At 39.2% G+C, this 13,987-nt stretch overlaps 1 protein-coding gene across 12 annotated transcripts in view; it reads left to right on the top strand.

Moving 5' to 3' along the window:
* Positions 1–5,146, top strand: part of ENOX1 (ecto-NOX disulfide-thiol exchanger 1) — a 353,570-nt gene extending 348,424 nt beyond the window's left edge. For all 12 annotated transcript variants that reach the window (XM_058829123.1, XM_058829121.1, XM_058829113.1 and 9 more), the window contains 2 exons: positions 1,089–1,174; positions 4,195–5,146. In XM_058829123.1, the coding sequence (XP_058685106.1) occupies positions 1,089–1,174; positions 4,195–4,326 (218 nt within the window). In that variant the 3' untranslated portion in view covers positions 4,327–5,146. The remainder of the gene's footprint in view (positions 1–1,088; positions 1,175–4,194) is intronic.
* The last annotated feature ends 8,841 nt before the right edge of the window (positions 5,147–13,987 follow it).

The following is a 13,987-nucleotide window of genomic DNA, read 5'->3' as shown; positions in this document are numbered from 1 at the left end:
AAATGAGTTAAATATTGCTTATCAGTTTCAACCATGGCCAGTACTTGGGGAAAAATGAAATCCAAGATTATCCTAATTCATTCAGCATCAAGAAAGCAGTATGGCCTGCAGTACATGAGATACAGTGACCCATTTTTGTCATTTGTAAGCATTTTTAATCCTGGTGTTTATGATTTAAGTATAAGAAACTTCCCCTAGGGTGGTTCAACTAAGAAGCCCATCCAAAGAGAGTTGAAAATATTTATTCTGATTCTTACAGTTCAGCTCTCCCCAAACAGCAAGTAGCACACATGCCATTTTGTATTTTCACTGTGTACTTAGAAGAGGAGAAATTGGATAATGCTTTTAATAGCAGTACTGCTGCCCCAAATCTTGTTTTCTCTGGTCATCATTATTAATGCTGGCACTTGATTTTGACTGCAGAAAAAAATCTCTAGACTTAGATCCTGACTCCTTCTAAGCCACTTTTAATTCCCATAACTCTTATAATCATCCTGAGAACAACAATGAAGATAGACAGAAAGTGTTCTCTCTTAAGAAAAAGTAAATAAGCAAATATGTCATAAAGCATTTGTGTTTTCTTCAGCAGCAGTTAGGGGTAATATGGATTAAACACTTTTCATAACCAGCATCTGCATAATTACTAGAAAAATTTGAGGGAGTGAGGGTTCTGACACAATTGTATGATAAGTTTTCACAACACAGAATCCAGTGAAGGGGAAAAAAACAATAATTTTACCATTACAATATCCACAATTTTATATTGGTAAATCAAGCATAAAATTAGTAGTTGAAATGCTCCCAGCAAGGCTTTGTTTAGAAATTCCTTTATTCATCAGTATATTATCTTGGTCACTTACTTGCTAACTGCTGTCATTTCCTGAAGATGAGCTATTGTATTTAGCATGTTACTATGACTGTATTAAAAATGTGCTGTTTTGTTATGTTTATTGGGTTCTGCAAAGAAAATAAGAATCATAATTCATATTGAAAAACCTTCAAGAACAGACTCTTCAGAATTATTTTTCCTATTTTAATGATACAGTGTCTGAGGTAATTTTAATACTTTGTGTCTGTTTTTATTACAGGTATCATATCCACATTTCTTCATGTCCACCCTTTTGGAGCCAATATAGAGTATCTTTGGTCTTATATGCAGCAGTTGGACTCTAGGGTAAAAAAAATTTAATCAAAATCTGTTTTCTCTTTAGAAATATTGTATTATTCTTTACTGCAGGTTAAACTCTTCATGCATTTCCATTAGAAAGATAATGGGATATGGGGCTTGGGGGTTTGCAGTCTTTATTCATTTGCAAATTACAGTGCACGTGCTTGTGTTGAGGTCTTTGCCTCGCACTGCTTAGCTATCCTTTGTGGCACAGAAGAGCAGAGCTCTAAATGGCAAAGACTAGCAGCTGATTTTATGACACATATGATGCTGAAATATAGCTGCAGAGAAAAAAAGCAGAACAGGAGGCAGGTGTGGCCATGGACATCAAACTGCAGTTTTTGGAGATGGCCCTTTATTCTTTGAGAAGCTGTTAGTCATGTGTCATACTGGACTGAACCATCATGAACACAGGAATGGACCATGTTGCATGTCCTTTGTCTCCATGTGGGAGCAGAGATGACCACATAAAGGAATTGGGTGACCATACCAATTTCAGTGAAGTTGTGGCAAAAACAAAAGTGAGGCAAACACAAAAGAGTGTGCAAAGTGTTGAATGCATCAGATCATACAGTAGACTTACAGTCGATACATACCTGTAGGATAAGATTCTTTGATTTACTTTTTAATTTCTGCTGTAGAATGAGATTAAATCAAGCTCCCAAAAGGGCCTGTTCCTCTGCACTGAATATTAAGCAAGTCACGGGTGAGAAGCTCAAGTGTGAAATGATCAGGTGAATGGTACTCCAGGTGCTAAACAGCAGCTCTGCAGGATGCCAGGCTGCAAGAGACACTTAGCAAATGCAGGGGTCACCCTGCAGCCAGCCACAGCTCTGTCCCACATCTGCCAATACTTGGATGATGGTGCTTTCCCAGATTTTCTTGTAACACAACTCCTTTGGTCCTGGTAACATTTTACTCCTGAACAGTATCCTCAGCCCACAGATAAGATCAGCTTCCCACTGCTTTGATGGGCTGCTTCATGCTTCTGGATGATCCAGGATCTTTCCTCTGTTTCTATGAAAAAGTGTAGAGCTAAAAGCAGAGGGGATCCTGAACTAGAAGCTCACTGGAACTACAACAGGCTGCACTGGTGAGTGAGGAAGGATGATGAATTTGTTAGGCACTGCCTTCAGGCCATGGCAACTTAGGTTTCCTAGCGCTTTACAGCCACACACAATGAAAAGAGAGTAGGGGATGGGGATGGGAGAAAGAGGGGAGAAACTGGTGAATTTTAATTCTTTTTTAAATGTCTGATTTTATCAAGACCATCTCTTTATCAAGATGAATCCAGAGCTTCACACCAGCCATTCTTCTGCCTCTCTGTGCCCCGCCAAAGCTGCATTTTGCTTTGTCTTGTCCTGAATCACCCAGTCTGTCCAATCTCCTCAGTTTTCTTTCAAGCCCTCCCTTAACACAGCATTTGGCCAAGTTTCAACTGCTTTTTCCCCTGGATGTCCTCTCCAGCTCTATATCTCTTGAGTGATAACAGCAATCATCCAAAATATGGACTCTATAGGCTCCAGCCCTGCTGCTCATTGCTTCTGCCCAGTGAGCTCTTCAACATTCTCACCCTGCAGTGCTGTGGTCCTTTCTTGCACATGACTGTGGGCTCCATCCTTGAGATTTTGCTCACATGAGTAACCTGAGGGCTTCTGTGAGGCTGCCAGGGCAGCTCTTGACTTGCAAACAGAGCCCTCAAGGAAGGAGCATTGTCTCCATCTCTGCAGCTACCGCTGGACCTACCTACTGCATAATAAACACAAGCTGCAAAATGTGACCTCGTTGGTTTATTTTGGAAGCAGCTGCTTGTAGAAACAAATTACTTTTTAATAGCACGATCCAGAGATGCAATTTCAGAGATGAATTTCAATTACTTTCCATGGTTAGCCTGTCATTCCTCGCCTGAACAGGAATGATAAGGTCAGCATACCCATGTGGGCTGAGGGCTCAGATACATTGCACAAAAGTAACCAGACACCCACAGCTGCCACATGAGTACTTAAAAGATGGATTTTTGCTGAGGCTTTAGACTGAGTTTTGGTGCCACTTTTAACAAATCATTTAGTATTTCTGCTGCACTAACCCCTACAGAAAAATAAGAAGCAATAGATATTTTTTCACCCCCCTTGGGTGTAGTGAGGTATAATTAGCACATTTTATGTTTATATACTGTTTTAAAAAGGAAGGGTTTCATCATGGAAGGTTTCTACTAGTATTAATAAGCAGAAGTATCATTATTTCCAGAGAAGCCTTTCAAACCATGGAGATGCCTGTGGATAACAGGCAGCACCAATAGATCTCTTTGCTGTTCCTTTCATGACCACCACTTTAGATGCAGTAGGATAAAATGGCTCATATTCCATGACTGTGTCATTTTATGTCTTCCCTACTGATTATACCAGGAAGGTTGCTTTTGTGAAAGTTTTTCTGTAATGAGAGCATCTTGACTATTAGGAAGGTGAGCAGTCATTAAGATTTTGGAAAGATAAAAACATCCTGACCAGTGCAAAACTGGGAGTTTTAATTATCTGGGACTGCAGAATTGGGTGAGACCAAGGGAAGATGGTTCCAGGGATAGTCAGCCTTCAGTAACAGCAGGGAGCTGAATAAAATCTTTTTGAAGGAGAAGAACTGATAGAGCTGGGAGAAGAATTCAAAACAGTTGGATGAGAAGAAGAATAAGGTCCCATCTGCTTCCTCCTCCTCACAAGAACACCCATGACTGTAATTTTTAGATGGACTTCATACCACACTGTGGCCACAACCCTGACATGGCAGTTATCATTGCTTTACAGTGGGATGCCACCCACATGAGCAAAATTATTCCTGTGAGGAATCTGCACTTGCTTTGGAGTCAGGAAATTCATGTCAAGCTAAGGTTAAAAAAAAAATAATGGTTGGCTGTTTTCATATGCCCTGGATTCCTCTCCCCTGCACCCCTGTTATATCTGTTCTTAATGTTTCTTTTTTATAAGCTACAGAGCAGCTTTCTCACTTTAATTTTACCTTTGTTTCTTTCTCAGATCTCTGCAAATGAGATAGAAATGCTTTTGATGAGACTGCCACGCATGTTTAAACAAGAATTCACTGGTGTAGGAGCAACACTGGAAAAGAGGTGGAAGTTTTGTGCCTTTGAAGGAATTAAAACTGTCTGACTGTGACTAGTAATGAAGCTATGCAGAAGAAGAATTCCTAGAGCATGGCAGGGTTATAAAGTATTAAAGTAAGAAATTTGGGTTTGGGCACATAGTAGTATGTTTTCAAAGTTATCCAAGCCTAATTTTAGTTACATTTGTGACGTTCTCTTGTGAGTGGAAATGTAGTTGTGCACCGGTTCCTAAAATAAAATAAAATTTAAAAAAAAAGTTTCAAAATGTGACAGATTGTTTCCTATGAAAACTGAAGAAAGATACCACAGTCATAATGATTTCAAAATACTACATGTCCTACATCTAAGAAAAGCTCATTGAGCAAACAGCTAAGGAGAAAGATTGCCCAGTTATGGTCGCTAAGCTACAGCGATTTATATGTAATATGTAGTAGAACTCATTAAGTTTTGTTATAGAAAGTTCTTTCTGTTTAGTAAGAGAATTGAGTAATTTTGCAGTGAGGAAAAGCATACCAAAAGAAAACTTGAAGACGTGTCTGAAGTTATTGTATTTTGTAAATTAAGTTATATGCTGTACCAGGGATTTTTGCCTTATTGAAAGAGGCCTGAAAATGTGATTGGAGTCCTCAAGAATGCTTTATCAAGAATATTATTTTTCTAATGTAACTATTCTCCATTACAAGTTCTTTTAACATGGATTGCATATCAATTTTCATAAACGTGTAAATAAGGAGGAAACCAGTGTTACTGTATTGTATTTGGTATGTAACATTCAGGTTTATGCATCAAAATAAATATTCAGTTGCATTACTGTTACAAATTTTATAGCAGATATATTAATTTTTATCAATAAATATGACTTCTACCATATTGTTTGTATAAGTATTTTTTCTGACGTTATTGAATATTAATCGATCCAGCAAGAGTCTCCTGGAACTTATCTTTCCCCTACCTGAACTATGAATTGCAGATAACTCAGTTAAATGAAATATAATTTTAAAAACAAGAGCTTGCAATATTAGCTAAGATTAAAATAATTTAAAATATCAGTAGAGGAAGAACTAGTATGGACCTTTGATTTTTTTTTTTCAACAAGCAGACAGGTGAAAAATGAACACATTCAAGCTTCCTGTTTTCATTGTTGTGTTGGGTAAGAACTGCTGTGGGTGAGAAACAGCAGCCCCCTCTTTGCCACACCCCTGTGCAGGCAGAGGATCCAGCCACAAGAGACCTGGTCCTAGGAAGTGGGGCACCAACAGTGGGAAATACAGAAAACTGAAACAGCTGCAGGGAGTATCCAGATATATGTCAGAGTGATGTTTCACTCAGGTCCTTCAATAAACAGCAATTAGTGTCAAATTCATTTAGTAGTGAAGGAACTCTCCAACATGGCTTTCAGTGATTGGTACTTCAGGACATATTTCTCTTCTAGCATCTACCTGGAATATAGAAATATTAAATGAAATGCTAATTGCATACAAAAGGGGAAAAGAAAGAGGCTTAGCAGGTCTATTATGGGGAAAAAATTATGCTTTCAGGCAGTACACACAAAATTAAAAAAATCAAGTACATCTCAATTATGGTTGCTATAGAGCCTGTGATAAGTTACTCAGGTGAAACTAGTAATTATATGCCAGTTATGTTAATGAAAATTAACTAGTTTAATCCAAGTAACAACTCTGTCCTCTCTTGAGATCATACAGTTTCATGAATAATTCTGGCAAAAATGTGTTAGGTCTGACAGCTCGTATTTAGGTACTGAAACTTAAATGTGTATGGATGCCACTAAGGCTGGGGAGAAGAGATGTGAGAAAGCTTCCACCTCAGTGTACTCCATGCCATATTTATTCATTATGTTCTGTCCTTCCTTTCCTTGTCTTCCTTTTTTTCCCTTTAGATCATTGTCTCTCTCAGAAAACAACTTCAAATACAGTCAGAAAACTTTTTTTTTTTTGAGAGAGAACCTTGTAATGTAAACATTATATTTGTTTTGCCTGGTTTTTTCGTATTTTTTTTCTTCATGAGTTTTTCATGTCTGTCTGGACCATCAGAGCTTTAGAAGGGTGCCTTTTTAGTCCTTGTACCAGTTAAAAGGGAACCTCTTTCATTGGCTTTTAGATACTGCCAAACAAGATCTAAACTTTGAGTATGAATAGCATATAGGCATCCTGAAATATTGGAACATATCAGTTGAGAACTTGAAAACCATCCTCAATGAGTGTCAGGTCGGCCCCAAGAACTAGCTTTCACTTTGTGTGCTTTGGGGCAAACTGGCTGAAAATGTTGAGCTCCATCATTTAGGTGCTGAAATGTCCCTAGGATGACTCTCAGGGTGCCCAGCTGGGAGTTCTGCAGTAAATACAGTGAGATTAATAACAAGAAAGCTGTTTTCAGTACAGGATTTGATACAGGATTTTTTTGTACAGGAAAGCCACCTAGACTTGACATTAGAGAGCATTTCTTTACTGACATGTTGGCCAAACACTGGAATGGGCTTCCAGAGAGGTGATCAATGCCCCGAGGGTGTTGGTGTTTAAGGACGTTTGCACAATGCCTTTAATGGCATGATTTAACTTTTTGTCAGCCCTGACGTGGTCAGGCAATTGAATTAGATGATCCTTATAGGTCACCACAAGACCTAAAGCAAGTTTCTGCAGCTGAGTCGGGTTGAAGGAAGATGCACATTTGGCAAAAACTCAAAGCCAGCTGCACTTAAAAGGATTTTCACAACAGTAGTGGGGAGGAAAAAAAAAAAGGGCCAAAGAGGTATCACATCATGCTAACCATGAGCTCCAGAGATGAAACTGAGCAACGGTCTGGTATACAACTGCAAGTTATGGAAGAAAGTTATAGCAGCATCCCCTCTTCTCAAATAGGGACTAGTGGAGCAGGAGGATTTGGTTTCTAACTGCCCAAACATGCTGAGGGCATTTTGCACAGAGTTTTAAGCTAGGTTGGCCTGAACTCCTGTTCTCCCAGGAAAGATTTTCAGACCATCCTCATCTTTGAACTGTTTTGGACTGATGGCAGAGGTGACTTTCATCAGCTTAGAGGGGCCGGCCTCTTGCTGCACTGTATCTGATTCCCTCTAGAAGGATTAAGAGATACACTGTGCAAAACCTCTTGGACAAATGTGCATTTAACCTTGCACATTCAAGGGAGATAAGTGTAACCTCTGTGTTAAACTGCATTTTATGCCCACAAGAGATGTTTTATGTTTGATCATGTTTGATGAAGTCTGCATTATCCCCATCACTGAAAAGGAAATTCTTAATATCTCCTTGTACACAGCGGAGTCAATTGTTTATTGAAGTGCGTGTGTTTAGGGCAAAACTTGCATGTTTAGGACTGCCAGAGCATCACATTCACTTAAGGAACAGATATACTGAGATTTAGAGAAAATCCTGTATCAAGCTATGCTACATTTAGCTACACATGATGTGCAGCAAATGCTACGGAATCTAAAGCTAGAAAATTGGTTCTAAGAGCATTATGGGTGGTTTGTTTACATAAAGATTCTGGTCTTGCAAACATTGTTTTATTTAAAATCAGAATGGCTTTGACAGTCAGTGTTAGTATGACAAAAATGTCCTATGATGATGGTATGAGTTGATTTGGGGAAGGAGATTTGGAAAGAGAAGGAGGGAAAGGAGAGAGTTGGCTTTGGATATTCTGTTGGTGCCTCTGGCACCAATAATTAGCCAGGTGTGATGCAGAACTGATGTCCATTTTTTCCACTTAACAACTGCATGTCAGTTTTCAGCATTAAAATTGTGAGGCTTTTATAATATTTTTATTTATTTATTTATTTATTTATTTATTTATTTATTTATTTATGAAACAGAGTACAAGCTGCTCCTTGAATTGTCATGCTGGTTATCCTGCTAAATTTTTCAGCTCTTTGCCCTAACTTTTCCCTCAAAAAGGAAGTAGAAACAGCATCAAATTCTTTCTGGTTCTGTGTGGGACTGCTTGGACAGCAAAAACTGACCACGGATTTACTGACTTAAAACTGAATGTTTCAAGAACAAGTAAATCAACTGAAAAAGCAGCCAGCTCAGGAAATTATGCTTACAAGGTACAGATACTCTGACTATATAAACCCATTACATTGAATTTGTAAGCAAAATCAAATAGATACACTCAGGAGTACCTTTGATTAAGTGTTTTGTCTCACACTGGGTAAGACTGTGCCTGTTCAGATTTAATAGGCTGACTCCAATGTCAGGTGCCCTTTCAACAGGCATATTTGTGGGGCAGCAAGAGGAAAAAAAGTAAATATTCCTTTAAAGCTAGCAGACAGCATTCCTGCAGTCATACCATAGACATATTACAACCATTTGCTGAGACTGCTGGCTGGTAAATACTTCTTGCCAATTTATGTACTCTTATACACATAACACTGAAGCCTAAAAAACCCTCATTGACTTAGACTGTTCGTATCTTAGCCATGTCACTATTGTGTAGTGATCCCAATAATATGTGGTGGATTAAAATACACTTTCCATAATAGAACCCAGCCATAATCAAGGTTACCAACTGATGAAAAAGATACTTTTTGCTTGATAGTTTCTTAGAAGAGATTAGTGTTGTCAAAATTGGGTCCTAACTTCCTAACTTCATTTTTTTCTGGTTTCTTCTAGCCAGCTTTGCTTTTCTCTGCAAGATTAAACAATCCTTTAGTACTGTGTATTTTCTCCCTGTGAAGATATTTATATATTGTAGTCTATTTACTTCTCAGTATTCTTTCTCATAAGCTAAACAGATTGAGTTTTTAAGTGTTTTGCTATAAAGCGTTTATCTTCTCTTCCTCAAATCATTGCATCCCTTTTTTTTTAATACCCTTTCCAATTTTTCAAAACTTTCTTTTAAATGTGTGGGGAAAAGACTGTTACTTGAATTAAACTGATCAGTTTACGGCACACAGACATGCAGACACATCTCTGCTCCAGTTCAGCTCTTTGCCTCCTATTCCTGTCAGACTCTGAGAGGATCACCAGTGTCAAAGCAGTAACACACGTGAATGGCTGTTGTGTTGTTCTCTTCATCCTGGTGTAACAGATTCCTCTGCAAAGATACATTTCTGTCTGCTAAAGCCTGGCTTTTTTATCCCCACTGGCAAGCTTGCTCGTGCAAGGCCAAAGGTCTCACCCCACGAGGATAATTTGAGGCTTAGATCCCTGTTCTTCGCTATGGGGCAGGTTTGGATGACTCTCAGATGTTTATAGCCTTTCAATATTAAAATGGGGTAATCAGATTTGCTGTCAGGGTGTTGGGATCGCATCAAGCATTCAGAGGGCAATCGCACAGGCTTTGTCTAGACTAGGGTTTAAATGTGTGTCATTAGCACATATTAGCTGATACATTTTAAAAGTCTGATGCAGACGAGGCATAATGCCTTTAATGTGAAAAGCTGGCTGAGTTAGGCCCTTGGGCATTGGCGTTGACTCTGGTTTGTCTATTTTAGGATTTTGGAATAAGTTAGCTGAGGGCTTGTCTGCAAAGACCAGTTAATTTGGAAGAAGATAGGCTATGAATCTAAAGGGCTGCTCCAGGACTTCAGGCCAGAAAAAGATTAATTCTCAAGTAGTTGCTCTGAAATAGCTCAATATAGTAGTAATATATACTTAACTAGGTAAGTTTTCCCTCACTTTTTTTTTTTTTTTTTAACTTTCCTCGGGAAAAAAAAAAGTTTCCCATGTTAGAGTTGTTGTATTTAAAAATTAACCCACTGGTGCAATTCTGTTTTTATCACTGCTCCTTACTGAATACAGCTGATTAGCCTGGTTGTGTCTGGGGAGGAGGCTGGAAAACTTGTACACTCTGCAGATCTGATTGCTGACGTTAAAAGCTGACTTGCATTTCACAGGGGGGAGACATGGTGCGCTTTTGAGACGAAATGTGAGCGAAGCAACAGAAGACCATAAAATAGGATTAAAAATAGAGACTGGAGGGATTTTGTTAGAACCTGGCGTTCCATCAAAAAAACCCACGCAAATCCTAGGACATCCCAGAAGCCTGTTATAAACTAAGAGAGGGAACAAGGAAAAAGAAGGGATAAAAATTCATAGTAAAAATCATTGTAAATTATGGAGGTATTGAATTTATGAGAGTTTGTGCATTTCCTCAGCTGGTTCTGCCCATGGAGTCAGCTGTCTCAGATGTTGTGACTGAGACTCTTTACAGAGGAACTGTCCAAAATTACTCTGCAGTTGGCTTTATCCCAATAATAAACTCAGATAATACTAATTTCCAATTGCAGAGGAGCCCCTAGCTGCAAGAAAAATCTGTATCTCTAGCTCTACCAGTTCACTGGTTGATGGTGATGTTAGCAAAAACATTTTTCTTATTCTTGAAGGCTAGTGAGAATATACATTACTCATGGAAAGCAAATATTTTCCAGGTAATCAGGACTCATTTCAGGGTGTCATTTCCACCCCTCCATTCTGACTGGCTGTCACCTTGCTTGAACTTGTCACTTTGGTTAGATGGAGACAAAAAAAGCTAAAGTCTCTCAGGGTGGAAAATACACTTTTGTCTTGAGAAGAAGAACAGCTATGGATAAACATCGTGCCACCTGTTCAAGGCTGATATGTCTAATAAAGAATTGCAAGGCAGGAGCTGCTTTGCAGGGTGATACTGGAAGCCGGTTTTGTGCAATAAAACATACTGACAGAGAAAGAAGCCATATGGTGTCTCAACAGCCCAAGTTTTCTAAAATGCATCTCCTACCCTGAGAAGTTCTTGACTGGAAGTTCTGGAAACAGGTGTTTTATTTGTCCACAGGGCAGCACAGTGAAGGCAGCTAATATTGTCCCACCAGAGGTCTACAGAAATCACCTGCCCTTTCATTTCCATCCCTATGAAGTCCTTGCTTCATCTGTCCAAACTGCAGAGGAAGGGGACATCTGCAGAGTGCACATTTGACCCTGATCTGAGTCCACAGAACTTCTGCTGGTTAAAACTTTAGTTTCAGAGCTGGATTTGAATCTGTGATCTGTAAAATGGATAAACTACTGTCTTAAGGAAATGATCCAATGACAAAGGAGAGGAAGGCAGGCTTTCTTGAAGCACAAATATATCATGGTGACCCCATTCTTCTCCCTCAATCTTCACAGTGAGCAAGAAGATTTGGAAGTACATAGCTGGCAAAGAGGTTCATCCTATTAGAACAGACAGAGAAGAGCTAATGCTATATTTACACAGAATGTTTTGAGATGGGTTTTTTAAGTCTAAAGAAAACTCTTTGCAGTTTATAGACATGAGATGCTCTTAAAACAAAGGTAAGCACAGGCAAATGGAGAAGCAATGAAAAAAAAAGTATTATCTTTTATGAGTACTTTATTAGTCTTCCCCTTTGAAGAGATTTCAGTGTGAAGGCTGAAATCCCTACTGTTTCAAACATTTACAGTTAAGAGCAGGAACAATGCAGGATTTGCAGCCTTTGTTTGATTTTTGTGGTCTGTGCAGTTCAAATGTGCAAAGAAAAGTATGAAAGTGTGTGCCCAGGTGAAATGGAACTGGGCAGTCACACAGAACTGTTGCTTTTCTGCAGTGCAGAGCTTTTTATTTACAGGAATAAATCCTGGGCAGATGGTCAGAAGTTCAATGACGTACATTGGTCACGCAGTCAGGAAATCTGTATATGTTTAGGACTGAGAACTTAAATTTTTGTCTTTCTCTCAAGAATGCTGACACTTCTGTCACATGCAGCATTGAGAAAGACATCAGAGAGTAATCTGGATGGATCTGGGGAAAGAGGCCTAATCAGTGGCCAGCTGTGTGACTGTAACACAGTACATATCCCCACAAACAGTGAACAAGCTAATTTGGCCGCAGAAGACATCACAGCTGTGACTGTACAGCCTCTGCCCAGTTCAATCCACTCTGCTTACTGCTTCCAGCTTAAGCAATATGGGCTGTCTTCTTCTGAACGTCTTCCTACAGGGTTTCTTCTGGAAAATTAATTTGGAAGTATTTCAAGCCTTTTTACAGGGAGCTAACAAGCTGTTCAATCAACAGGAAACTATGGGTGATCTGCAGCAATAGCAGGTGGATCTGAACCAGAGAAAGAACCCGGACAACTTCTTCCTAAATTTGCTACAAGCCTTGAAATTGCTTTATCTACAGTTTCCAAAGGAGAAGGAACAGCAAAAACATTTCCAGAAATAACCAGAATAAGGTTTCATCTCCCAGACCCATTTGGCCCACACGCACTTCATGTTCCCCAATCTACACGTGCAACCATGTTCAGGAGAAAGCAAAAGGTGTTCCAGAGATTAAATCGTGTGAGAAATTCAAGGCTTTGGACAGGTTATAAAAAGTTCCCTTGTGGGCAAGCCCACAATCAATGCTACTGTTCTTCTGTGTAACTAATCTAAAGTAAGGTTTTCATTAACTCTCTTTATTTGATGCATTGTGAAACAAACCGAAAGAGAATGTTTAGGCTGGCAAAAAAAGCAATACAAAATCCCACAAGAATCCAGTGTAACAGCATACATCAAGAACTAAGTAACAAAGAAAATAGCTCTGGATACACAAAGTCTCAGTTTTGCAGCTAGGCAGGAGGTGCACAAGTTTAAAGCTATGCATGAGTATCAAGGCTCTTCTCCCAGCAGAGATATTGAGATATCACCACTTCGTGCCATGACATAGAGCATAACGCATTGCTAAAAAGTTCTCTCAAATCACAGTTATATTATATGACAACATACTGACTTAGGCTAAGACTCTCATTTTTTTAACTACTGGGTGTCTGAGAGGTGTCACCAAGCAAACAGAGAGAATCTGTGACCAAACCCAACGCTAAAGCTACTCAGCAACACTCCAAAACCCAGCCACACAATGCATATTTTCTACCAAAAATTTTCTTTTAAAAGTCATCCATACAAGGACATTCACTGTCATGTGGACATGGAGACAAAGGTGTGAGGGATGTCAGCCACTCAACTAACTCCAGAGTGCAGAGCCTAAGTTTTGGTTTCCCAGCCGAGCACTTTATCTGCTGAACTACTGGATAGGCAAAATATCCCACTGTCCCAGGTGCCATCACCTCATGCAAGGCTGTATCCATCTGACATGTTCTGAGGGCACCTACCAGACTGATCCCCTTTCCTGCAGCTGTAAGTGCACACCTGGCTTCTCAGCACTCTAAACTCTGGCGTTTCAGAAAGTCCTCAGACCTTTGTGTGGAACTGATTGAGAGCCATGGTCCTCTGAATTCAAAGTCTGAGAGCCACTGACACTCTGAGTAACATAAGGAAGCAGAAGAAACACAGGCCTTGAAGTATAGCAAATTCTTCTTGGGATTCTGAGGAGACCTTTCTTAAGGTCTTCTTAATCCAGCCTTTATCCCTTCTCTTTCTGTCTGCAGATTGATACGGGTTTGTGTACATGTGTGTGAAGTCTCCCGACCATTCTAGTGGATGATGGCTTTTTGTTTCCTCGGCGCATCAGGTCTTTTAGTTTGTTCATTATGTGATTTCTGTTTATTTTAGTACAAGTCATACAGGAAGGGGTGAATTACAAAGGAAAAATATCTACCAAGCCACAGAATGAAATACATCTAACAATAATCTTATATGTCGGGAAAAATCTACATGTAAATAAATGACAATCTGTCGGGTTTACAAAGAATAAAGGAATAAGAAATTGCAACTGAGAAACCATAAAGATTTATATAAATGGATAATATTAATTAGCCTTGA

This window comes from Poecile atricapillus, chromosome 1 (assembly GCF_030490865.1).
Source record: "Poecile atricapillus isolate bPoeAtr1 chromosome 1, bPoeAtr1.hap1, whole genome shotgun sequence".
NCBI lineage: Eukaryota > Metazoa > Chordata > Aves > Passeriformes > Paridae > Poecile > Poecile atricapillus.
This window is presented reverse-complemented; position numbering and strand designations above follow the sequence as displayed.